General features: G+C 46.6%; 1 protein-coding gene across 2 annotated transcripts in view; it reads right to left on the bottom strand.

The window, feature by feature from the left end:
• The window catches only part of UBE2V1 (ubiquitin conjugating enzyme E2 V1), a 128488-nt gene that overhangs the window by 57090 nt on the left and 43619 nt on the right, over nt 1–27779 (bottom strand). For both annotated transcript variants that reach the window (XM_085619154.1, XM_085619153.1), the window contains exon 2: nt 16254–16402. In XM_085619154.1, coding sequence (XP_085475280.1) covers nt 16254–16402 — 149 coding nt within the window. The remainder of the gene's footprint in view (nt 1–16253; nt 16403–27779) is intronic.

The following is a 27779-nucleotide window of genomic DNA, read 5'->3' as shown; positions in this document are numbered from 1 at the left end:
TAAATAAAAACAACGAAACTTGGACTTTGGTCTTTTCCTTTGTGCATGAAAACCATTGTGTAGCTGAGAAGGTAATTTATTTTCCTTTTGCTCCGTTCCGCTAGAGCCTTTCACTCTTCTTTATATACTTAAAACCTAAGTTGGCAGCTCTTGCCCTCATATGTGTAAACAGTAACCAACTCAGCTAAAACAGATCGCAGCTTTAGTGTACACAAACCAATTTACTCAGAGACTGGGAGGGCTTTCAGAGGACTGAATTAAACAATTAGTGTTCCCATGTTTTAATTTCAGACAACAAGCATTGATAAATAACGTTGTGTACTGTATCTATTTTATATATCAAATGTCAGTCTCAAGCATTTACGTCTAAATTATTGCATTATTTGTCTATCGCTTGTAAAGTGTTAACAGGCAATAGAAGGTAAAGAATAAAGCTACAAAAGGTGTCAAATAATAAATCTTTAGACGCATAATCTGCTGCATAAATTGCCTTTTGCCACAAACGGCAGCATAATTTACACGTTTTTGCCGCTTAATTTAGCCACCCCTGCTGGATACTTTGGTCTTGCACTGCTGCATAATTCCAGTGGCCCGGTTTATAGTTAGCACTGCTAACTATAACTGGTGAATGTCTGTGTTTTTCTTTTCTTTGTGTAGTTCAGAACGTTTATGTTCACACTGATAAATTCACATAACAATAACGTTACTTTAACATTTGTTTTTGTCAGAGAATTGCTAAGGTTATTTCTCAAAAAGAAAACCGATATTACACTCAACTAACATTACTTCAACCTTTTTTTGTGTGAAATTTCTAGGGATGAAAGAAAAAAGTTAATTAGGTATTTTTGTGACTATACACATTAGAATGACTGTATAATGTATGTGTATTAACATTTTCGGTAAAGAATGCATTTTTTTTTTTTACAAGATCTGGTTCAGTTTACAAAATCTTTGTAAAACGTGTGTGCATTAAACAGATAAATATTCAATAGAAATTATTTATTTGCTTAGTTTTTCTAACTTGGATATCAAGACATGTCACCAGGAATCTTTGAGGCGTCCTTACTCTCGCAATGACAGGAGTGGGTAGCAGGGTGTGGAGAGGGACTACCCTCTCCTTTTAGACCGCTCTCTCAGGGGACTGTGTGCATAGTAGGGTGTGTGGAGGAGCTGGACTCGCTGCTGAGACCTCTCTATATAATGATAGGTGTGCGTAGTAGGGTGTGGAGGGACTGGGCTTTCCTTTCAGAATTCTCTCTCAGAGGATGGGTGTGTATAGTAGGCTGTTTGGTTGAGCCTTAACTCTACTCAACTCTCCTAAAACAATGAGCATAAATAGTAGTCGAATAAACACCATATCCAGTAAGACACCTTCGTACAGTAACAAGTGTGCATATCAGAGTGTACTCAATCACCACCTACTTCTTCCTACTTTTCACAATCCCGCAAGATTGTAACATTTAAATAAAAAAAGATTTAACCTAATTATCACAGTAACATTCTCTTACACACTTCCTCTCAAAAACAAAGAACACAATGTGCATTCCTGCTAATATAGCATATTGAGAACTCATCTACTTCTTTTTAGTATTCAAGATCCTGCAGGAGTCCCAGGAGATCGTAAAAATTAGTTAAAGACAAAACACATTTATTTTCTTCACAGTGCTTAGACCGTAGACACCTCCTCTTTAAATCTAGGGGAACAGCATGCTTTTCTGCTGCCCCCTTATATAGCTTACTTCATTCCCACAACACCTTCAATTTTTCACTGTAAACAGTAACGGCAGCCATTTCATTTCTAACATTTCAACAGCCAGCCAATCAGAACACTCGCTCCTGCGAGAGCATCAAGTCTCACAGGAAAAATTGACCTCTCGACCAATAACAGGCATCCATGTTTAGGTCTCGCCTGAGGCAGCGCGCATGCGCTGCACAGCTAGGCTTTAGTAAGGGATTTTATATCCTAAACACGCGCGTGTGCTTTTTTTTTTTTTTAATCACCCGCAATTGGCCTTTGAATGTGTCTAAGAAAGACAGCATGCAATTGGTCCAGGAAAGCGATTGTCCCACCTTCTTTGTTCCCTGGCCTAGGGTGCTCAGGAGCGAGCATGAATGCCATCTGTTTCCAATTATCGCGTTCGCGTTAATTGGAAACAGATGTGGTCAGCGCTGGTCGCGCTGGTTTTGCCTGCAGCGGCGGGCACACGCGCCGCGCATCACTCCCGGGCTGGTTTATAGTAGGAGCGATGACTCCTGCACCCTGGAGCACATCACACCAGCTCTCCGCGCCTGCGCAGTCTCCGTGCGCCATGACACTACTCTCTCCAGCACTTCTAAGCACGTGCAGCAAACAATGTCCCAGGCCATCCACTGTGCTTTTAAATTGGGTACGCTATATCACTTGTGAGGAAGTCTCAGCCTCCCCCTTTATAATACTGACCAAGCTACACCCCTGCATCTGCAAACGTGGCACGGACAATGTCCCCACTGCAGGCGCCATCGCCCAGCGCACAAGAAGACAGTTGGCAGAACCGTTCCATCTCCAGCACAGAAGGCGCACACTGCAAGCCTGTCCGGGTATACAAAACTGGCACTGCATTGCTCTGGACGTGCCCATTCCCCACAATACAGGTAGCAAAAGAGCAGCGTGTCCATGTACTCAATATGGATAGAAAATGTTGAAATATTCGGCTTGCTTCTACTAAAACCTGCTGCAGCCCGCGAGCATCTTTCTCCTGTGAGACCTCACACCACAAATAAACCCTGCTCCACAAGTTACGTGACCTCCCCTTCTGGGGTTCCAACACACACATTTCTCAACTTGCGTCAAAAAGTTGCAGCGTCTATTTTCCATGAAAACACTGCGTTGCAGATGGGTCCCTATGTATTTTTTAGACGAATCCGGGTTTCAGATTGAAATGCCTACACTGCAGCTCTGGGGGGAATTTCCAGAGCCTGGGGTAGGTAAACTCAGAGAGGGCCCTGGCAGGGGCACTCTGTACCCTGAGAACTGTGACATGGCCGGTGGTGTTAGCAGGAGGGCTCAGTCACTTGAATGCTTGCTTCTGTAATGTGGTGATCTGCAGATCATAAATCCAAAACCCAGCGAGGACAACTAAGGCTTCCATCCTTCTAAGGGTGGTAAATGCAGAGCCTTAAACTGGGCGATAGTAACACCGGGTTGGTTATTTACAGCGTTTAAAACGGCAGGAGTGTGGTGTAAAGTTTTTGACAGACAAGTCTTGGTGGTGGATGAAGTGCATGTCGTTAACCTAAAATCTTCCAACTTGCCGTGAAAATCTCTCTCCCAGTCTAGTTTCCCTCCACCTTTACGCCACTGAGCAGCAGAACGTATCCCCCAGGCCTCCTTCCCAAGGAATTGTCCAAGTGCAACCATTTGGAGAAATTACAGATACATTTTTTGCAAACTGACAAAAAAAAAACATAGCATTGGGGTTAATTAACATTATTTTTTCTGGTTAAAAACAAACACCAACAGTGCCCCACTCCACAAACTGTTTTAATACCGATAACTCTGCAACCGATAAGGGCAGCCCCTAGCATCCGGACCAGTATGGTCCACCAGAGCCCCTACCTTCCGGCCACAGCCCTGGGGCGAAAACTGCAATGCTTGAATGACAACACGTGGTCTGAGACGAGGTGAGGAGCAACCACTATCAGCACACCAGGCTACACATGAAACGTTATGGCGTGCAACATTTATGAACAAATGTGGTCCAACCCACGTCAAAAGTTAAATCCACACATCTGTACAATTACACTGAATTAAACACATTACTCATGGTAACCAGTAATCCCCATAAGAACGTGTACTGAACCCAAAATGAAACAAAAAGGGATGGTAGAACAAAGTTCAGCTGCTAATTTATGGACTGTCGATTCTGAGGCTCTGCATTTTAATCCTGGCCGCCCAGGCTGACAAGCATTTGTGACCCTGGGTAAATTACTTGTATAAACTTGTATAATGCTATTGCCGCACTGTGCTTTACTCTGCAAATTAAATATGGGTCACTGTGGAACACGAACCACCCTATTGGACGCACGCCAGGCTACTTACAGGACATGCTCTTCGGCTCAGCCCAAACTCCGCAACCACAGAAACGTCTTCTGGCGATGCCATGTGCCGGCCTGTGACTGACCGCTGCGCACTGGAAATACCAGAGTAGGAGCTTCAAAAAGGGATTTTAAAAAACCTGCCCCCACCCATTCTAGGCTCGGTGGCGGCAGAGCGGGTCCAAGCGGTCCCTGGAAGCATCACGGGGCCCCAGTCAGAGGATTAGCGCCTGGAAGAGGGCCCGGGCGACCCTGGATGGATGACAAGACTCCTAGACTGCTCAGAGGGCCCTTCCCCCGCCCAGAACAAACACTGTCAACTACTCACACCCATGCAGGCAAAGGGTTTCATTTCTAAGAACTGCATTTGTAGACATTCCTATACAATAAAGTGTCGAAAATATAAAATGACGTCATATATTCAATCTTTCCAATGTATTCCAAAAAGCAATGAAAATACCAGCAAAAATAAAAAATACATACAATGAAATGGAAATACTATTTACAAAATACACAAAAAAATACACATGAAACTACTGCGTTCGTGGGTCTACAAAACTCGTGTCATTTGACATACACGAGGTCGGCGCTTTTAGTATTTTTGTAACAAAGGCACTTGAAAAACACTCAAGTAGTGATACATTAGGGCAATCAAACCCTTTACTGGATCCAATTATATTTAATGTCTTGTAACGAATAGTTTCTTACCTGTCGGTGTAGTTTTGCAGCTTGAAGATCTTTCTGGATTCACTATGCTGTGCATTATTCCGCGATCTTGTGGTTGGGTCTGGATTCGTAGTCTTTCTTTTTTTTTTTTTTTTTTGTAGCCCAGGTGGGCGGCGACGACCCACCATTTGATGCACCTCTCGTGACGTCGTCGTGCTTCCTGCGTTAGTCCCACCTTTGGGGCGCCATCTTCGGGTTCTTTTTCCCCCCCTTTTTTATTTTTTTATTTTAAACCCTAGGCGATTGAATAGTCCTTCTGTTTATTTTCTGTACGTTATTATTTCTCCTGATGTTATCCACTTCACCCCCTCTTCCTCCAGCCTCATCTTCCTGGCGGAGGTGGGTGGGTTCGCTAGTGAATCCAGAAAGATCTTCAAGCTGCAAAACTACACCGACCGGTAAGAAACTATTCGTTTTGCAGCGTGAATCTTTCTGGATTCACTATGCTGTGCATAGACTTTGTAGCGGTTTTTCCCTAATTTTGTGGTGGCTGGGCGGTAGATGAGCGTTGGTCGTTGAAAATGTGTTGAAGCACCTTCTGTCCAACCTGTGCTTCCTTGTTCATCTGAAAGTCCACGCAGTAGTGTTTCGTGAACGTGTGCACAGATGCCCAAGTTGCCGCCAGACATATGTCCTGGATGGGCGTGTTCGCCAGGAAGGCAACGGTGGCCCCCTTCTTCCTTGTGGAGTGAGCCTGAGGCCCCTCCGCTAGCTCCTGTCCAGCCTGTTTGTGGCAGAATTGAATAGTGAGGGCAATCCATCTAGCGATGGTGCCCTTAGTCACTGGTCTACCCATGAAGCTAGTAGCAAAGGACACAAACAGCTGCTTTGATTTCCTGAGTTCCTTGGTTCTTTCAATGTAGTGCATCACCGCTCTTCTAGCGTCGAGGGTATGCAGAGCCTTTTCTGCGTTTGAAGTCGGGTTTTGGAAGAAACTTGGTATCTGAATACTCTGTTTCATGTGGAACGCCGACACCACCTTGGGCATGAAGTGTGGGTCTGTCCTCAGGACTACCCTGTCCTTGTGAATCTGAATGTAGGGTTCCTGTAGTGTTAGTGCTTGAAGCTCGCTCACCCTGCGTAGTGAGGTTATGGCCACTAGAAAGGCCGTTTTCATCGTCAACATTTGCAGTGTGTCCTTGTGAATGGGTTCAAACGGTGCCTTCATGAGCTCCGTCAGAACCACGTTTAGATTCCATGCCGGCGGCGGCAACCTTTTCGGAGGGGCCATTCTTTTGGCTCCTTCCATTAATCTCTTCACCACCTGCGAAGTGAAGAAACTTCCACCCTTCTCACCTCTGGTGTAGGCAACGATCGCCGCTAGGTGTACCCTTAGGGAGCTCGAGCAGAGGTTACTCTTTAGAAGGTGTGTGAGGTACCTCAGTACTGTTGAGTCTCTTGTCATTCTGTTTTGCAGGCCCTTCTTCCTGCACCACACAGTAAATCTCTGCCATTTTGCGCTGTAGCATTTTCGTGTAGTTGGTTTCCTTGCCTCCCGTAGCACCCGCATAGTGCTAGGAGGCAATCTAAGGTGCGCGAACTCTAGGTCTTCAGGAGCCATGCCGCCAGGTTGAGGGTCTCTGGCTCTGGATGCAGGACCTCTCCGTTTTGCATGGAGAGCAGGTCCCTTCTCCTCTCGAACCTGTATGGATTGCCTTGTGCCATTTCTTGAATTTGTGAGAACCATGTCTGCCTTGCCCACTGCGGAGCCACTAGGATCAGAGTCATGTTGCTGGTTCTGCACTTGTCGAGCACTCTGTGCAACAGGGGTATCGGTGGAAAGGCGTAGGCAAATGTCCTCGACCAGCTTATCCATAGGGCATTTCCCTGGGATTGCTGATCTGGTTGCCTGGACGCGAAGCTTTGGCATTTTGCATTTTGGCGTGTTGCAAATAGGTCTATTGTGGGAGTTCCCCATCTCCGGAAAAGCTTCTCCGTTTCCTGGCCATTGAGCTCCCACTCGTGCGATGCAGAGGTCTGCCTGCTTAGCCAGTCTGCCTCCACATTGTCCTTCCCCGGTAGGTGAATTGCCAGTAGATCTATCCTGAGAGGTATGGACCATCTCCAAATCTCCTGTGCCAGAGAGGAGAGAGGGAACGACTGTGTCCCCCCTGCTTGTTGATGTAGAACATTGCCGTGGTGTTGTCTGTTTGAACCAACACCCTCTGGTTGTACAGGTGCCTCTGGAATGCCTTCAGGGCTAGCAGGATAGTTTTCAACTCGAGGTAATTGATATGGCGAACCGCATCTGCTGGAGCCCACAGACTCCTCACTCTGAGGTTGTCCATGTGCGCTCCCCATCCCTTTTTCGATGCGTCCGTGGTAATGGTCATTGTTGGGTTTGGTGGTGTCAGGCTTCTCCCTGCTGTCATGTTGTCTCTGTTCCACCAAGTCATCTCCTCCTGCACTGCGTGCGTAACAACCACTAGATCCTCCCAACTTCCGTTTGCTTGTGACCATTGCTGTTGTAGCCATTCTTGGAATGGTCTCATGTGCAGGCGTACATTCGGCACCAGCTGGATACACGACGCCATCATCCCCATCCTCTTGCTCACTGACCTCACTGTCAGAGCTCACCCCTTCTGGTAGAGCTGCGTCTCCTTCAGTAGGGCATCTGTCCTCCTGTCGCTGGGCACCACTGTGCTGTTCAGGGAGTTGATTTTTGCTCCCAGGAAAATCTTCACCTGCTCCGGTTCCAGCGATGACTTCCCCCAGTGAATCGAGAACCCCAGGTTCGTCAGAGTGTCTGTTACGCGTTTTGCGTGCCTCTCGCGTGAGTTTGCCTTGACCAGCCAGTCGTCTAAGTAGGGGTAGACATGGATCCCCTGCCTTCGTAGGTGGGCCGCGACCGCCGACAGGCATTTTGTAAAAACCCTTGGCACCGATTTTAATCCGAAGGCCAGGGTTGTGAACTGGTAGTGTTCCTGGTCGATGTTGAACCTTAGAAGGCCCTTGTGTCTTCTGTTTATTGGGATGTGCAGGTAGGCATCCTTGAGGTCCACGGTGACCATGAAGTCCCCGTCTCTTATTTGGGGCAGTACCTCCAGCAGCGAAGTCATTTTGAACTTCTGCGTTCTGATGAACTTGTTTAGGTAACGCAGGTCCAGGATGGGTCTGAGGTTTCCGTCTACTTTAGGGACCATGAAGTAGTTTGAGTAGACCCCTTTGTTGCGTTCTCTGAACGGCACTTCCTCTATGGCTCTTTTTTCTAGAAGTTTCAGTGTTTCTTCTCTGAGTAGGGCCAGTTCTTGAGCCGATCTCTGCCTTCCCTTTGGTCTTCTGTTTGGAGGTCTTTTCTCCAAATCTACGCAGTATCCGTACTGCATGACGTTCTGTATCCACTTGTCTGTGGTTATACGCCGCCACTCCTGAAGGTAGAACCTCAGTCTTCCACCTACTGGTGTTGTATGCTCGTAGGCTTTTGATTCTTCTCTCCCCCCTGATGTTACTGTACTGCGCCTCACCCTTGGGGGCATGTCGAGGGTAGGCGTCCTCTTGCGTGCTGAGTCACTTTGATGAGGGCTGGTCACCCCCTCTCCTCCTCTGGCCACGTCCGTTCCCTCTCCCGCGAAAGGACTGGCCCCGAGGTTGGTACTGCCAGTTTTGCTTCTGTTGACCTTGTTGTCCGTGACTATCACCCTACTGACCCTGCTGGAACGTCTGGTGCGACGCCCCCTGCTGGCTTCCTCCCCGACCGTAGGGTCTCCTCGAGGGATTGCCTCGCCTCATTCCCCTCAGCTGTAGGGCCCCCATGCACCTCGCCGTTTCGTTTTCTTTTTTCAGCTGGGTGAGTTTCTCGTCTACTGTTGCTCCGAACAGTGTCTCTCCGTTGAAGGGGGTGCTAAGGATGTTGTTCTGCACCTCCGGTTTGAATCCCGAGATTCTTAGCCATGCAGGTCTTCTCTCGGTGACCCCTATGGCCATTAGTCTTGCCGAAGTCTCTGCCCCGTCCAACGCCGTCTTTATACAAGAGTTGGCGATGTTTTTACCTTCGTCCACCAGGTGCGAGGCTCTCTGGCGGTATTCTTCGGGGAGGTGCTTTACTAGCTCCCCCATCTCGTCCCAGTGCTGGTACTGGTGCCTATTGAGAAGTGCATTGGAATTCGCCATGCGCCAGTGCATTGCGGCGTTCCTCTCGACCTTTCTTCCTGTGAGGTCTATCCTCCTGCTTTCTTTATCAGGTGGTGGCCCCGAAGTTGCTGGTGTGTTGGCCCTTCTCCTGGCCGTGGAAGCTATGATGGAGTCGGCGGTGATGCTACCCTCGATGTAAGGGGGGTCCAGAGAAGAGTGCTTATACTTCTTCTCCGTCCTGGGCGTGATCGAACGGCAGGTCGCTGGTTCCTTAAAGGCTTCTCTCCCCTGATTTATCACACTTTGTAGCATGGGGAGGAATGGGCTCCTCGTCTGGATGGGGAGCAGGGTCTCGAGGAGGAAATCGGCTTTCGGCCTCTCTTCGTCGAGTTTGACGCCGAAGGCTGTCGCTGCGCTCCTGACCACCATATTGTACACCCAGATGTCGTCGGGTGGCGAAGGCGTCGAAGGGTACGTGTCCACGGGCTCCTCCGGGTTTTCGGTGTCGAGATCCTGCCATTCGATGTCGTGGCTGGTAGATGGCGCCGAGCTGTAGAACGACTGCTGGTCTTCTTCCTCGGCTTCGCCTTCATAATAGGTCTCGTCTTCCTCTTCGAGATCTCTCGTCAGCCCCTCGGTGTCGAATTCGTCCTCGACGACGTTCATCAGTGGAGCCGTTGGAATCTTGAATTCCAACATCTTGGCGTCGAACTCCTTCTTCCTTTGAAGGATGTTCTCAATTTCGGCCTCGAGCCGCCTCTTCTTTTTCTCCATCTCGGAGATGCTTTCGGCGTCGACCGCGGGCCTTTTCGACGGAACTTACGTCGACCGTTCTTTCTGCGTCGAGTTTCATGGGTGGTCTTCGACGATCCTTGCCTTTCGGCGTCTTTCGGCACCAGGGAGTCCTTTTCGAAGGATCCGCTCGGCCTCTTGTCCATGGTTCCCCCCTTGGTCGTCGAAGTTTTCGGCGCCGGGGCTCCCTTCGTGGACTTTGACTCTGATTTTCTCGAGTCACCCTCGGGTTTGAGATATTTTCTGTTTTGAGCTCGACGATTCTCTTACCTTTTCTTCATTTTTCTTGTCGGTCTCTACGACCGTGAAGTTTTCGGGTCCCTCGGCGACGTTGTCCTCATCGTCCGTGGAGAGGCCCAGATCGTAGAGCGACGGGGCCTTACCCTTGCCATCCATGCTGGCGTTGGCTCTTCTCTGCCGATCTCTCACCCGGAGCGTCTTCGGCGCGAAGGCTGAGCAGGCGTTGCAGTCCTTACTCTGGTGGTCGACCGGTAGGCAGAGGTTGCAGACCCGATGCTAGTCCTTCTGCGCGAACTTGTGGTGGCAGTTAGGGCAGAACTTGAATGGCGTCTTGTCCATTGCGCTCAGGGCCTCTGAGTGCGCATTCTCCAAGGGCGTCGAAGAAAAAGGCGCAAAACTTCCTTTCTTCGCGCTCCTGATGTAATCTCTTCCTTTCCTGTGATATCTTCGTAGTAGTTATCGACGAAACTCGCTTTTCTTTCTTCTTCCTTCGATTGTAATTCTGGAGCTTCCCGATGACGATCCAGACCCAACGGCAGAAAAAAGAATCTGAAGATGGCGCCCCAAAGGTGGGACTTCCGCAGGAAGCACGACGACGTCACGAGAGGTGCACCAAATGGTGGGTCGTCGCCGCCCACCTGGGCTACAAAAAAAAAAAAAAAAAAAAAAAAAAAAAAACGACTACGAATCCGGACCCAACCACAAGATCGCGGAATAATGCACAGCATAGTGAATCCAGAAAGATTCACGCTGCAAAACTGTAAAAACACCCACTGAGGCAATCACATGCGTAACCTCGTACACCCCCGCGTCAAACCAGATTAGAAAGATTATTCGCAGACATTGGGGCATTCTGAATACAGGGGATCTATCATTACCAACCCCCAGGTTTGCATTTAAAAGAACAGGCAATCTGAAGGATCTACTAATACACACCAGACCAATATCCAAGAACGGACCCAATCAAAGATGCGTATGGGGTTTACCTCCAGTTACTGGCCATTATCCATGCGGATCTTGCTCAGTGTGTCCCCAGACTAAACACATTAAGGAGATAAACTTTGCTAATAAATTCACATGGCAGATGCGGAAGCATACTAACTGCAACACGGCAAATTGCATCTACCTTCTATCCTGCCCATGTAATCTCACCTACGTTGGTAGGACTACTAGACCAGTCAAGAGTCGTATAACGGAACACAAGAGCAACATTAGGTGCCACAAGACCACAACACGCCTTTACACCCATTTTTTAACATGCCAGCACACCTGTGAATCACTCAAATGGTTGATCCTGGAAGCACACGCATCTATCACTCCTGCAGCGCTATTCCAAATTGAACAACGCTGGGTCCACCGTTTGAACTCTGACCTAAATGGGCTAAACAAGGAGATCCCCTGGAGCACCTTGAATAACCACCAACTTGGGAGATAACGGACAAGCTCCTCAACCTCACAACATCTCTCAGGTCTAACCCCACTGATACCTACTACATCAACAACACTATACCTACTACATCAACAACACTGGACCTCCTAGGGTTCAGCCCTACCAGTATCAGTTACCTCTCAATCACTGGACATGCCTACCCTGGTTGGCTGGCTGACACATGCCAGCATAGAGGGTCTGCATACCGCACTGTTCTTATGTACCTACACTTTAAACCATAGCGACTCATCCTTCAAAGTAGAAACCCGTGAGCGATGGCTGTTTTATGACTTCTAATTAATTTCCAATTATTTTTATTTTTATCTAGACTTCCATCATCGTGGTCCCTCACGATGCCATGAACCAGCGTGCACACGCACTACGTGTCACTCCACTCTAAGATGGCGCCCGTTTCTAGTAGCTTCCTCTGACCCCAACATGGTTCCATTCTGACTCGCATTGATACTGGGTGGGTAGCGCTTTAGCTCGCACATTACGACGTGGTTGCTTGACACTGCGCACCACTTCCGGGTATATCAGCAGCAGGTCCTGGGCTGGTAAGCCACCTTCCTGGAACCGGCATACAGGATCAGGTTTCCCGAAGAGTGGGCGCGAGTTACTGTAAGTAACTCTACCTTTCTTCCCCACAGGAGGTAACAAGGTAAGATCCACCAACGTTCCAGGATACATTGGCAGTTAACATCGTGCTGTCTAACGTGAAAGTTCCTTACATTTTAGGGAACTGATAATGTGCCTCGCGTTTGCCATGGGCGGAGGCCTCTGCTTTTCGCTGGCATGTAAGACGCCGGACGGCAGGACCTTGAGGGCGCGCTGGACCCTTCTGGACCTATCGCTTCCTGGTCCGCGTCTGTGCATCACCCTGTGAGCACTTCACTCAGGCGGACTCCACCCTCGGGCGGTCTAAGGCATGAACCTCCGTTCAGTGATGTACTACCTCGCTAACGCTATCACCAAAGGCTGGGTCCACCACGTCCCAGCCTGCCTTCCGTAGATATCGCCCTTTTAACTTGCTGAACCTTTTTTACATTACCCTCCATGATGGCCACACCTTACAGGACACTTGTAGGATGAACGTGTCCACTTGATGCCGTAATCCCGATGGGGCCAGTCTTATACTTCATATAGATGAGTGGCCACACTTTTTAGTACTTTGCTGCTGGTCTGCCACTACCTACGCCTTTGTTTTTCTCTTTATTTTAATGTGCCACAAGCTTTACTACTATACGCCACTTCCACTCTGTATTTCTCCATATGTAATTAGTACCACAGTGCTGTGCTAGAAACTTTTGGATACCATTCAGATAATTGGCGATGTGACAATCCGACTAGAGTTAGTCAGAAAAGTGACTATTGTTTTTATACATTTGTGCTCTCTCTTAGATGGTCTACTGCACCCACGGACATGGGACGCCACTGGTGCCACAAGACTGGTAATATTTAGGTTACTACACCTCATTATTAGTCATATAGTGTAGATCACAACTTTTTATTTATAGGTCCTGAAGAATTGCCGCCTGATCCCCTAGGGGACATACAAGGCAAGAAACATGTTGACCGCATGAGACTTTGAGCAGCTGCCTACAACATTACTGAAGACAGTTGCCAATACTCCCCTTTTAACCAGGGTGGGAGACAGGATTATTAAATTAGTTGCACGGATCCTTCCTCTCCTCGTTTTAACTAACTTTTTTATACACCATTTCACTACACGTCTACACTCTTTGGCCCCTTACATGCACTCACCTTAACGGCAAGTATTAAAAGATCTCCACCAAAGAGCCCCCACTGAGGATGTCCGTCAGGTATTGCAGCGCCGACCTGACGAGGAGCATGCAAAATGATGAAGCATGACACCAAGCTGGCTGGGTGTGTGAGGGCCCCAAATCCAAAAGGAGGAATTCCCCATCCTCCTTCCAGGTAGACCGCTAATTGCACTTCTCTCTAGTCACTTCAGGAACTGCATACTCCATTTTGATCTGGTTATAGAGGGCACTTATGCTGCCCCTCAAAAAAGCCCCCCCTTAATTGTCTCCTCTTTTGATAAACAAGAGGCAAACATGGCCATAGCAAGACCGCTGAATCACCAGCTCTTAACCAACGGACCTTAGGAAAGACGATTCATCCGCACTATGAAACCGTCTGCGCATACTTTCCGCGAACTCCACACTACATGTGGCATCTTTTGCTTGTCTGAGTGGCAGCATGGATTTTGGGATTTGTGAAAAATACTTATTTACCTCTAGGCTGCCTTTTATACCGTCTCTCACCACACCCATTGCACATGACTCCTCAACACCAGCATCCATGACAAAGCCTTGAAATGGATCCGCTTCTTCCTCATTGGCAGAACAGAGTCAGGCTACCTTTATTCCTCTCAGAACCCACAGAGATCAGCTGCGCAGTAGCTCAGGGCTCCTTCCAGAACCCCACTCTTTCCAAACATCTACATGGCCCGGTTTGCATCGATCCTCAGGAACCACGGACTCAACATAGTCTCCTACACCGATGACACCCAGCTGATTTTCTCCCTCACCAACTAACCCAGAGTCGCCAAGAACCACTTTCACAATGGGATGAAGAACAGCAGCCTCAAGCTCAATTCAGAGAAGACCGAAGTTATCATCATGGGCTCCATCCCCACTGCCTGGGACGACTCCTGGTGGCCCACAGCACTTGGAACATACAGACACACACAAAACTATCCTAGACTCCTTCCTCACCATGAGCCGACAGATCAACACATTCTCATCATCCAGCCTACACACGCTACGCCTGCTCCGTAAGATCTTTAGGTGGATCCTCACCGAGTCCAAAAAGACAGTCACCCAAGCACTCTGCAGCAGAATCGACTAAGGCAACACACTCTACGTCGGCATCAATCAAACTCCTCAAGAAAATGTAGAACATTCAGAACGCCTCTGCCAGACTCATCCTCATTATCCCCTGCTGCAGCAACATCACCAGTTACCTGAGAAACCTCCACAGGCTTCCAGTCAACTAAAGAATCAATTTCAAGCTCCTCACACATGCCTACAAAGCCCTACATGACGCAGGACCTGCATACCTCAACCACCGCCTCGCATTCCACGCACCCACCAGAGACCTCCGCTCAACTGGTCCTGGCTACCGTCCCACATATTCGCAAGACCACAAATGGAAGATTCTTCTCCTACCTCCAAGCAAAGACCTGGAACACCCTACCGCTCCACCTCAGGCAATCACAGTCACGGTCTAAATTCAGGTAGGATCTCAAGACCTGGCTCTACGACTGAACCACATCGCCCTCGACAGACCAGCAGCCCCCCACCCTCTCACCCAGCGCCTTGAGACTTACAGGTGAGTGGTCATCATTTACAAGCCACCTTTTTGACCGATTGATTGGCGGGCACTGGGTCACTGTCAATAGTCTGAGGGAAAATTGGAAGATACAGTACAGTTTGTTTGCTTGTACATGGTACAAAACTCAGGAAGTACTGGGTGATCCACTGCTTGTGATGCCATTTACAATAGGAAAGAGCATGTCTAGTAGATCTGGCCAACTGGATAAAATGTAGTTGTTTGCAATTAAATGCAGAAAAAAACTACATTTTGGTTGTAGGCAAACAACCTTCTATCTGGTCCCATGCTTGGTGGCCTCCCGAATTAGGGCTGACCCGGTCCCTAAACCGAAGATAAAAAAAACCTAGGAGTTTGGTTTGATACTACACTGTATTTTGATGAACAAATCTCAGCCTTGGCCGGCACTTGCTATGGCATGTTGAAGACTGTAAAATCCTAGATTTGCTACCACAGGCAGCAAAAAAACATCATCCAGGCGGTGATGGTTTCCTGCTTGGATTACTGCAATGCTTTATATCTTGGAGCTGCAAAAGGCAGAATCAGAAGGTTGCAGAGAGTACAGAATACCACAGCCCGTATGTTACTTAACATCCAGATATTCTCACCTTTTAGGGGCGGCTCTTGTAGAACTACAAAGCGTCCCTGTACAGGACAGAGTGACTTTCAAAGTCCTATGCTTCTGCCACAGAATTTTAAATGAGAAAGGCCCTAGCTACCCGTTTCCTTTGTTTACACCATATAAGCCTATTATGAGTCTCATTTAGCTAACATTTTTCTCTGAGCAGCGGTTTAGCATCTGCTTTAAGATGCAGGACAGGTTAGCTGGTCACAGAGCAGGACACAGGTTCACACTCCTCCAAGAACAGAATTAGGGCATATGAGACCCAAGAGCAACAAACACTTGCACTCCAAGGGAGGTAAGTGTAAACAGCTGAACAACAAAAAACATGAATATTTTATGGTACATAAAAAAAATATATATATATAAAGAAAATTCCAGAGGAATAGCCTCAACGGTGCCTATGGAGTCACAAATGAAAATGCTAAGTGCCAAACTAACAGCCTGAAGGTAAAACCCCAGAGTCAGAACCAAAGGGACAATGCAGGTGTGCTCCTGAAAAGAAAATGAGGGTGAACAATAAATAACTTGTACAGGTGCCATGGCAGGATGTTTAACTCAGTATCTGGGGTTATTGGAGTTTTAAAATAATTATCTATTTTTTCCAACTATAGAAATGGCAAAAGTCAGAAGTGAACACAAGTTTGGAACACACTCTAGTAGCTTTTCCCAGAAAGGTGTACTTTACAATCTCAGCGCCTAAGGGCATGCACACTTAGAAGCACCAGAACTTGCACTAAAGCATTTATCATCAGATACGCAGATTATCCCAAATAGGGACAAGAGATTTTATACACAATGAATTTAAAACAATTCTCAATGCTATTTTTAGTAATATTAGCAGAGCGCCATTTGATTTCACATTAAATATTTAAACCTATAATATGTTCTGATGTACAATGTTTATTTCAATGACAATGCAGTGAATATTATAAAACTTACTCTTGGAGGTCCTATAATCATTCCTGTCCATCTTGTGAGCGTCATATCTTCATCGTCTTCAAGGCCCCAGCTAACTGTTCCATCTCCAACGCCTTTCTGGCCTTCCTCAAGTTCTTCCAACAGTCGAAAATTGCGAGGAACCTTTACACCTGCAGCAGAATTGAAAGTAAAATACTGATAACTTTAATATTCACTTTCTGAAACAAAGTTTAGCAAAAGCTCTCACATGACAGACATAATGTACCAGTAATAATGGAAATTATAAAAAATGTCCGATCATTAACAATCTTGGTGAGCCACTTGCATCCCAGCAATGCACAATCACCTGCGAGGTGCCAGCCTCTTTCCAGTGCCTACTAATGGACTACACTTCCAAAACAAGCACATAAGTGGCATCAAGAAGTAGGATTGAGGCTCGACCCGGATTTTCTTATCCGAGATTAAAGCTGGCAAATACCTAAAGGAAATAGCGGGGAGAAAACGAAAATGAAATTTTAAACTTAGAACTTGGGGATGAATTTCTTAAAACCTAAGCTTTAAAGCAACAGGGGGGGTCTTATTGGCCTTCTCTTTCTTCTTTTTTTCTTACTGAAGGTTGGAGGGAAGGGAAGTGGTGAAAAGGGGGTTGTTGAGGGGGGAGATGGAGAACATAAATTGTATGCTTATCTTTGTTTATTTCTTTCTTGTTGGATTCTTTAGGTTTCAAATTAATCGGGGCAACTACACAAGGAGCCCGAGTAAAGGGAGTCGGGATTTTTGCTTGTAAAACACTAGCTGTGAATCAGGTTAAATCTAATCCATTAGGAAGATGGGTTCTAGCGAGGTGCTCTTTATCTTCGAGCCTTATATTTACGATTTGTTCTGTTTATGCGAGTAACTTAGATGACCCTGGTGTGATAAATTACATTAATCAAGAGCTAGCACTCTGGCCACCACCGATAATTCTGTGCGGTGACTTTAATATAAATCTACCCAGTATTTGGGACTTAGATAATTCCTGGAGCTATGAAGGAAGAAAGCCCAAAGTCTCTTGAGCTTTGCGCAATTTATTAAGCACTCATGGCTTAAAGGACGTCTGGGCTCACTCTAAGCCAGATCAGAATGGTTATACTTTTTTTTCCGCTCCACACCGGTCATTAGCCAGACTGGATTATTTTTTTGTTTCCCCAGCTCTTACATGTGCTTGCTCAATCGATATCGCCCCCCGATTATTGTCGGATCATAACCCACTTATTTTAAACTTAGAGGGATGGGGGAGCCAGGGATTAGGCTCGAATTGGACATTTGAAAATGCCTTGTTATATGATAATAATTATCGGGAATACATGGCTGAATGGATACGGGAATTCTTGAGGATAAATATCGGGTCTGCATCAGTAATGGTGGTCTGGGACACTCTTAAAGCTGGTATTAGGGGGGGGGGGGAAGACACTCCGCTTCTCAATCAGGAAGAATAAAAAAGGAAAAAATACAAATGGATTCACTACAAAGACAGATGATAGAAGCGGAAAAAAAACCTAATACAGGCGGTCCAGGCTGGATCAGGAATTGATGAAGCACAGATAAGGGTCGCGGTTCCGAAATCAGAAATGGGGGTGGCATTAGCAGAAAAAATTGCTACTAAATGGGCAGTATCTAGAGAGAAATGCTATGAGCTGAGCGAACGCATCGGTCATCAACTCGCCATTTCTACCAGGCAACAGACAATTGCAAACACCATCACTTCAATTAATACGGATACAGATACTGAAGGGTTAACCTCTGATCCGAAAAAAATCAAGGAGGATTTTAGGAATTTTTATGAAAAGCTATATTCAGAGGAGATCAGTGGAACAAGCGAAGATTTAGATAATATTAAAAAAGATCTAGAGAGATCGCCAATAATCAAATTGAACGCCGATACACACGACGCACTGGAAATCCCTCCAGGTTGGGAGGAGATTGCAGCTGCATTGGCTAGCCTCCCTGATGGTAAAGCTTCAGGGACAGACAACCTTCCAGTCGAATTTTATTAAGTCTTCTTAGAACAAATAAAAGATCTTTTCACGAAAGTAGTTGGCTCTATTTTTGAGGGGACTCCTCCGCCGAATTCCTGGTCCTCAGCTAAAATTGTGATATTCCCTAAGAAAGATAAATCACCCTTGGAGTTGTCATCATATAGGCCCATAACATTAATTAATTCTGATTCTAAAATATTTTCTAAAGTTACTGCCACTAGAATATCTTTAAATATTGAATCATTAGTATCTAGGTGGCAGTGTTGATTTATTCCAAAAAAAGGGTACCACCGAGCATGTCCGACGGACTATTACGTTATTTGATGCCGCAGAGGTAACAGGAGACCCGATCACGCTTATTCTCTTAGATGCAGAGAAGGCGTTCAATCGGGTCTCCTGGCAATTTCTCTGGGTTATCATGCGGCGGTCCGGCTTTAGAGTTAGAATGATTCAAGCCTTGCAAGCACTGTACCAGAACACCACAGATAAAATATTAATTAATGGTCAGTTGACAGAACAAATCAAGATAACAAGAGGAACAAGGCAGGGGTGCCCTTGCTCTCCCCTACTCTTTGCTCTCTATATAGACCCTCTGATAAGAAGAATCAAAGCCAATCCCTCGATTCCGCCCGTGGTTAGGTTCGGCGTAGATACAAAGGTCATGGCTTACGCCGATGATATAGCCATAGTAACCCCTGAACCAGAACTGGCCATCAGGGCTTTAGAGCAAGAAACTCAGGAATTAGGAATGATCTCTGGCTATGCTTTAAATAGAACAAAAACGCAGATTGTCGTTAATAAAAAAGTAACCTGGGAAGATAACCGAATTACTGATAAAGCAAAATACTTAGGAGTTAATATTGTCTCTGATTTAGATACCCTGGTTATAGAAAATCTGACACCATTGGCAATCAATATGAGGAAATCACTTAGGAAAATAGATAACCTACATCTAACCATCTATCGTGGGAAGATGTAATATCCTAAAAATGACGTATTTCCCTAAATTGCTTTATTTTTTTCGTACAATCCCGCTGGCATTTAATAGTTGTTTACTCTTAGTTTTTCAACAAATCTTTACTCAGTTTATTTGGTCATATACACAGCCAAGAAGGGCCTATAGTTTTCTTACTTTACCGAGGGGAGGCTGGGCTCTCCCCAATTTAAAACTTTATTATTGGGCTGCTTCCCTACAATATTGTAGCGAATTGATGTCTGAGAACTACACTTTTAGTCCGTCTGGCCTGCCCTCCCCTTATTTTTTACTTCTAGGGGATAGCGTAAGGGGGTGTCTGTGGCGACATTTGGAATTCAACTATTATAAGCGAGTTAGATTTAAGACGATGATTAATGCTTACCAGGTCTTTAGTAATATTCGTAAAATATTCGGAATAGCCAAACTTAATTTTTATACTCCCATTAGAAATAATGAAAATCTGCCACTCATATTTAAAAATACATATTTGCGACAATGGTATCTGGCAGGCATTTGTAAATTAGGAGACTTTTATGGCGCTAGCAGTGTTCGATCATTTGAAGACCTGAAAATTAGCTATAATCTGAATAACAACCAGATATTTCAGTATAATGCCATCATGAATTATTTAGCCAATAAAACTGGAGGATCTGCAGGGTTTGTAGCGATTGGTCTTATAGATAAATTGCTTGGCTCTAACCTACAAAGAATAGGAGTGGTCTACTGTATAATGAACAAATTACGACCAGATGATTTAAGTAAAATAGATGCTAAATGGCAGGCGAAACTAAATACTCCACCTAATGTCTTCAGTACCGCCTTGGGCTTAGCACAAACATATCTGTTATCTCCTAAATTGCAAGCACAATTCTATAAGACGGAATATTTTATGTACATAACCCCTAGCAGAGTTGCCAAATGGACAACCGGCCCCGGAACTACCTGCCCTCGCTGCTCAGAATATAGTGTAGACTCTGTCCACATGTTCGCTACATGCCCACAACTAGAGATGCTATTGAAGGATGTACAATTGTTTCTAAGTAGAGTCCGCTTTTTGGATATTCAGCTTGGGCCAGCTACTATTATGTTAGGGTTGCATAACCAACTTGATCTCAAAGAAGGGGGTGCACTACTGTTTGTTGCAATGACCATCCTACGAATTTGTATTGCTATGTACTGGAAAGATCTGAACCCCCCATCTTTTGGCCAATGGCAAGCCAGATTGTTTTCTACTTATAGGCTTGAGAGAGCAATCTATGCTAAGAAGGGAAGAAGGGCAAGAAAAAAAGGCTTGACGGTATGGGGCCCTCTGACTAGATGGTTCGATACCCAGAATATTTAACCTGTAATGGATTGTTCTCCCTTTTTGATTTTTTCACTACCTCTCTCCCCTCTTCCCCCTGCTCTCTCCTGCTATTTTTCTATTTTTCTTTCTTATTCCTCCTTTAGACAAGACAATTAAATTTCTTCTCTCTTCTTTTTTGTTTTTTTTCTCTCTTTGTTTTCCTTTTTTCCCTTCTCTGTGGCCTATGTACAGATAATGCAGAATTTGGTGTTTGTACTGTATGATTATGTTTCAAGTTTGTAAAGACTATTTGCCCTCTCTAATTAATGCCTTTTTTTTTTCCTTTCTGGATCCGGGGTGGGGGAGGGGGGTTGCTGGTAGAAGATGATTTAATTGATTTGAGATGTGTTGGAAATCTGGAAAACTAAATAAAAATAAAATAATAAAAGTAGGATTGAAACAGATTAAAAAAGTCGACTCTTATTTAGGGAACATAAAGGACAATGACCCAATAAGTTAATTTGCATTATGGCAATAAAACAGGTGCATAAAACGGAATCTTCCACACAAATCGTAAAGTTGGTGAACCAGAGATTAAATGTAATTGCAATCATCACTGATGAAATGTATACACCGCAAAAGCAATCCTAGATATCGTCGTACACTAACTCTCCAACACTTTTTGACCACACAAATAATCGATAATCAAAATACTGCAGCACAGTTCCATGTTTTTTTTAAAAACGTGACTTAGACTGGATTGAAATAGTCCGAAACGTAGGGAACTTTTCAAATTCAAATATACAACAATGGTGACAAGACAATTTATAACCGGTCGCTCAGGAAACATTGTATATGTGAATAAGAACCCAGTGAAACGTACTGTGCTCATTTTGTTGCACCCTGCTTGAATAAAAAGTAGGGGGAAAAAAAGTCTACTCCTGAGCTGCCTAATTTACAACTAAGGAGTGGGTATGGAATACACACACAAACTTATTCACATTGTTAAATATAACTAAAAATGTCTGTACATTTTTCAATTCTGTGCCTTCTTAAGAAGTCAACTCTTAAAAGGTGAATAATAAATGCTTGAGGCAAATGATATTTTTCTGGGTGGTAGAAAATTTGTGGCACCCCACAGATTACAGAAGTTTTCCACACAGAAATGCGAGGAAAATTTGTGTTTTTAGTCAAACGTTGAGGTTTGCAAGGGCTTCTGGTTAGGAAACTCTGGTGGGAGCCAAGTCACCCCAACCTGGATTTCCATAGGTGTTTAGTTTTCAGAAATGGACAGGCTTGCTAGTTTCCCTGGGTACCTGCTGAGCTACAGTCCAAAACTCACAGCAATGCACATTGATGAAAAAAAATGGCTAGTTTTCAGTGGGAAAAAATGTGATGTGCCCCTGTTGTGTTAAGGGCCCTTTCCTGTCGCAGGCACTAGGCCTCCCCACACACTAGAGATACCATTTTTATCAGGAGGTGTGGGAATACAGAGTAGCAGATTTTTTTTATTACCAATTATATTTCTCTGCATTTGTGCCTTCCAAATGTAAGGCACGGTGTAAGAAAGAAGACATTTTGATAAACACCTTCTGAATCACATGGTAGTATGGCTACCTACAAATTCAGAGTTGTACAAACACCCACTGCTCATAATCTCTGTATTTAGTGTTCATTTCAGTACCAGAGGGGTTTCTTTGATACCCATTTTTGACACTTTATATTTTACCATATGGAATATTCTATAACCAGTACACAGTGGAAAACCATTGTAAGGTGTGGTTCAGTTGTTGGCTCTGGGTATCTCTGGTCTTGAATAACCTGCAAACCCTTTATACTCCCACAACCCGAAGAGTCTGGCAGTTGTTCTGGTATACTGCCCGTTTTTCGTGCCTTTTTTTGGTATTTTTTTTTTATTTTAACAGTTACTTTCTAGGGGCATGGCTAAGCGGCAAAGAAGATGGTGGCAGCCTAGCGCGGCTACGAAAAAGAATCCACCAAAACTCCCCTAAAAATTCGATCAACTACTCCAATAATGGGGAACCAGAGCCAGCAGCGCAACCGGGAGTTAATGCAGAGACCACAAACCGTGAATCCTGAGAGCAGAGAGATTGTGTAGCCAATCCTGGACATCAGCCTTTCCAACCAGTGGAGCCGGGGGCTGGCATAAAGAGTGACGGCAGAGCATCAGCCTCAGAAAGGCGGTGGAAAAGAGAAACCGAGAGGCGTGAAGAGAGCGACTTGTGGAAAACTAAGCCTCGTCCTCCTCCACAGCCCATCCCCAGATTACGCAGTGTACAAAGTAAGGCGAATTTGGCAGGAAGTCCCCCAGAGCGGACGGTGGGGATGAGGGGAATCAGCAGTGCAGGACGTGGAAGGAGAGTTCGGAAACCGCAACGGACACTATAAAACAACAAGTACTTTGTCCCCGACCGGGAATTAGGTCAACGACCGGGCGTGGCGCCCAAGAAAACAGGGCGAGGGAGTGAGGGGGCACAGGAAACAGGCCGAGCGCAAAGGGGAGAGTGGCTCACCAGATGCGACGCGAGGCCCCCTCCTCGAGCACCCCTGCACCCACCCCCCTAGGCGACAGAGAAGGTGAATTCAAGCGCTGAAGTAAAGTGAAGCAGCGTGGCCCAAAAGGGCAGAGCCTGGGGGCTACAATCGCTACGCCACGCGGCGTAGAGCTCCAAGAGATGCCAGTGGGATGAGTGGTGGTGAGCAATTCCCAAACTCTGGGAAACAAGAATACTGATAGTCGACATCCAGCTCACACCCAATACAATGTAGCTCCTAGGGCAGTGAAATCAGCAGCAGCCATAAGGGGCCCAAGGAAAGCATTCTCAGACCTACATTGGGAGAAAACTGAAACGGCCACACCGGCCGCCAGAGGATCCTAGCTACAAGCAGCTGCAACCATGCTAAACAATTAGAGGTCCACAAGGAATGCAAGAAAATATTGAAGGCAATTTTGGGCTCCTAAGAAGTGGGACAAAGCCAAATTCTCCCAACAGAATCGGGAGCAGCGAGGTGCCCATCACGACTCGCTTGCCGAAGATCAAGGGTGTGCAGACTCAAAAAGCGCGGGTCGCTTTCGCTCATAGTGAATAAACTATCCAACAGAGTAACCAGAACAACAGGTCCCGCCGGTTGGAGTAGGCCAGCGCCACGCCCAGGTCAGAGGGATATCACGCTATCTCCAAGAGACTCACCGGAAAATAATATAATCTAGAGGGAGAGCTTGGAGAGAGGGAGAAACCAGGGTAGGTCGATTCCACGGTAAGCTGCCCATCGCGTCCATACCTTTCGATGTTTCCGTGGGCAACCCCTAGCCTCAACTACAGAAATCTCGGCTCCCATACACCTATCCAATTCGGACTTCCATTTACCAATAGTCAGGGGAGATGATGCCTTCCATTCCTGTGCTATGTCCAGTTTGGCTATAGTAAGGGCGAGGAACAGTAGATGTTGTTTGTATCTATTCCCCCCAATGTCGTCGGTGGAATGTAACAAAAACAGCCATGGGTCCAGTGGGAGTACCCACCCCAGCACCTCATTAAGACAGGACCTAACTCTGTTTCAAAAGGGCTGTAGAGCCGTGCAAGTCCACACCGTATGGAACAAAGATCCTTCCTCTACCACACAGCAGACACTCAGGGGACTGAATGACCCCCATTCGCCACAGTGGCACCCTTTTGTAATACACTCTATGTTAGTATTTGAATTGGATGAGCCTGTATCGTGTGGAGACGGCCGCGCCCCGCGGACTTGCGATCGCTTCCGCCCAATGGTCGTCAGTCAATTCGGGAATGTCTGCCTTCCAGGCTAGTCGGGTGCTGTCCAGAGTGGTGGGAGTTTGTGTCGTCACTGTTTGGTATATTTGCCTGATTTTGTGCAGTCCAAGGTCCCCCATCAACAGGCGACCCTCTAGGGGTTGGAACTCAGGGAGTCTCTAAATGTCGGATCTGGGGAGAGAGTGCGTGTCGGAGCTGTAAAAATTTATAAAATTGCGACTTGTGGAGGCCGAAATCCGTCTGTAGTTGCTGGAGTGATTTTAAGGTAGTGCCCTTCATAACATCACCCAGGGTAGAAATCCCCACCATGTCTCATCCCCAGAACCCTCTCAATGTGTTAGCAGTTCTGAGGTACGTACCATGCCACAGGGGGGGGGGTCTGTCGAGTAAGTCGCCCTTTCCATCCCATTTGTCTGGTATTGGCCCTCCATAACTGGATAGCTTGTCTACTAGCAGGTGGTAAATGATCTAGCCTTGCGTAGCTGTATAACAAATTAAGCAAGGGGACTTGTTCCATTGCGTCATGTTCAATAGCATAGGTCGGATCGGTGGGAGAATTATACCATAGTTCATTGATTACAAGGATGTGCCATAATATGAGTAAATGTCAGCAGCCGCGATTCCCCCCCCCCCCCATACGTAGAATGTGCGCAGATGCGGAGCGCCACGTGAACAGCTCCCCCGCCCCCAGAGAAAATTGTTTTGTATTGCGTTTACCTGGGCAAATCACGTGCGAGGGATAGGATAGGGGAAATTTTGGAGGAGATACAGGATCCGAGGCAAAGAAACCTTTTTTAAAATGGCTGAGCGCCCATAGAGGGATAGTGGAAGAGCAGACCATATTGTGGTTTCGTTTTTAAACGCTGGTCAACAGTGGGGTGATATGTGTCCATGAAATCTTGGGGCACAAGGAAATAAAAATCCCTTTATATTTGAAACCATCTGGGGCCCGGGATAATTGTGCGGTCCACGATTCATGGCCCTGGTGTCCATATACAGGGAAAAGGATAGATTTCGCTGGATTGGCGTGTGGGCCGGTGGTGCCGCCAAACACCCTGAGAATCTCTAGTATACAGGGTCCAGAATACCACGGGTCCGTCATAAAAAAGAGAACGTCATCGGCATATAATGCAATGCGATCTAATCGTGAGCGGCACCAATCGAATCCCCCGAGCACAGAGTCACTCCTGACCCAAGCCGCCAAAGGCTCGACCGCCAGGGCGAACAGCAATGGAGACAGTGGGCAACCCTGGCGTGTACCCCTCTGGATCGGAAAGGGGCGGGAGCAGTGTCCCGCAATTCGAACCAATGCCGTCAAGTCCATATACAACAGGTGTACATACAACAGGAACCGGGGTCCAAAGTTGATTGCTTCGAGCAGCTGAAAAAGGTAGACCCAGCTCAGCTAATCGAATGCTTTATCGATATCAGCTAGCAATAGGGCAGCATAACGGCCTAAGGCAGGGGCCGCAGCAATAGCGTTATGAACTCTTCTGATATGAAGTCTAGTGGCCCTCTGTGGCATGAAGCCCGACTGGTCGGGGTGGATCAGATCGGTAATACACCCCCGAAGGCGGTCGGCCAAGACTTTTCCTAACAATTTAGGTTCGAAATTTATTAGGGAGATGGGACGATAGCAAGACAGGTCTTCGGGTGGCCAGCCAGGTTTGAGCAAAAGCACGATCTCCGCGTGACGCCAGTCCCTCGGAAGCCTTGCCATGACCGATGCGTCCGTAATGGTCGCCAACAGATGTGGCCCCAAGAGAGGCATATGGGATCGAAGAAATTCCAAGGGGAAACCGCTGGGACCCAGGGCGCGGCTGGATCGCGCTGAGGGTGCCAGTCAATTCCTCCAGAGTAATTGGGGTCTCCAAACACTCCCGGACGGAGTCCGGGAGCCTACTAGGCAGAATGTCCACGAGGAACTCCGCCATAAGTTCAGCAGAGATCTGCTCCTTCCGGGCATATAGTGATGTAAAGTGCTTTGCAAATTCTTCGGCTACCCCCGCCAGCGGTGTGTGCAAGGACCCGTCCGAGCCACAAAAAGTGGGCGACGGCCGGGGCACCGTTCGCCTGGCAAAATCTGTGTGGCATTTTACTGGACTTATCCCCCCACTGATGTATCCGATGTTGCGATGCCTCCCAGATCTTTGGCCTCGCTTAATAGATAGTGACGCAATTCTTGTTGTGCGAGGACTAAATTGCGGCGAATGATGGGGCAGGGATTGGTACTGAGTTGGGAAACTAAGGTCGCCTGGCGCATTTCTAGGGCGTCGAGCTGTTCGCGGCATGTATGTTTCTCATGTGTGCGATAGCTAATTTCGTAGCCTCGGACGGTTGGCTTGAGCGCCTCCCAGAGGGTAGTACTCGAGGGAGCTGAGGGGCTGTTGTCTGCTAAATAAGTAGTAATCGCTGTATTGAGCATATTGTGATAGGCCGGACTGCGGAGGTGACATGAGGACATTCTCCAGCGGAATGGAGGCCTGCGGGAGCACGTTTGGAATTGCATTGTGACCGGGGAGTGGTCGGACAGACCACGGGGGTCGATACTGTATCTGAGAGAATCTATGAAGGAAGACCCGGGGGACAAAAAAATAATCCAGGCGGGACTGGGACGCATGGACTGTCAATAAGCATGTGTAATCGCGCTCAGTAGGGTGGAATTCGTGCCATGTGTCAGCCCAGTCCATTGTCGATGTGTGGGTATACAGTTTAGTCGGACCCGATGGTTGAGGGGTGTCACCGATACGCTGGCGGTCCAGCGGCCCCATTGTATCATTCCAGTCTCCATCCATCAGGGTCAAACCAGTCGGAAGGGAGCTCCAGATCCCCAGTAACTTTTCAATAAAAGTGGCTCCCAGTGGGGGGGCATAAATGCTACCAATAGTAATCTGTTCGCCACAGATCATGCCTGTGACGAAGAGAAATCGGCTTCCAGGATCTGCCCTATGTGCAATGAACGTAAACTGTACTCTACGATGAACGAGAATCGCCACCCCCCTGGAGCCTCTGAATTTAGAATTGTATACTTTTCAGAAATGTAATCGCTTTTCCGGATCACCCACGGGTTTCACCCTGGTTTCCAGCAAAAACTTGAATTAGGTTGGAAGTACAAAAATGAGCTACAGCTTCAAAAAATGTCAAAACTGTGGTTAAAAAAAACGAAAGGAAAATGCTACTTACCAGTATGTGGATCTGCAACTCTACATGCCAAGAACAGTTGCATACTGATAAGTAGCATTTTCCGTTCGAGGCATACGAGCTGCAGATCACACACTAAGCATAGATTGTATAGCAGTACTCCTTAGCGGCGACCACCAGTATCTGTTGCAGTAGTTTGAAATAATGTTTGGAGTACAGCCTGTCCCACACTAGCTTGCTGTTTTGTTTGCACATCTACACAATAGTGCTTTGTGAATGTGTGCGGTGTAGACCATGTAGCTGCTTTACAGATGTCATGTAAGGGAATGTTCC

Source organism: Triturus cristatus, chromosome 7 (genome assembly GCF_964204655.1).
Source record: "Triturus cristatus chromosome 7, aTriCri1.1, whole genome shotgun sequence".
In the NCBI taxonomy this organism is placed as follows: Eukaryota; Metazoa; Chordata; class Amphibia; order Caudata; family Salamandridae; genus Triturus; species Triturus cristatus.
The sequence above is the reverse complement of the archived record's forward strand: the minus strand, read 5'-3'. Positions and strand labels throughout refer to the sequence as shown.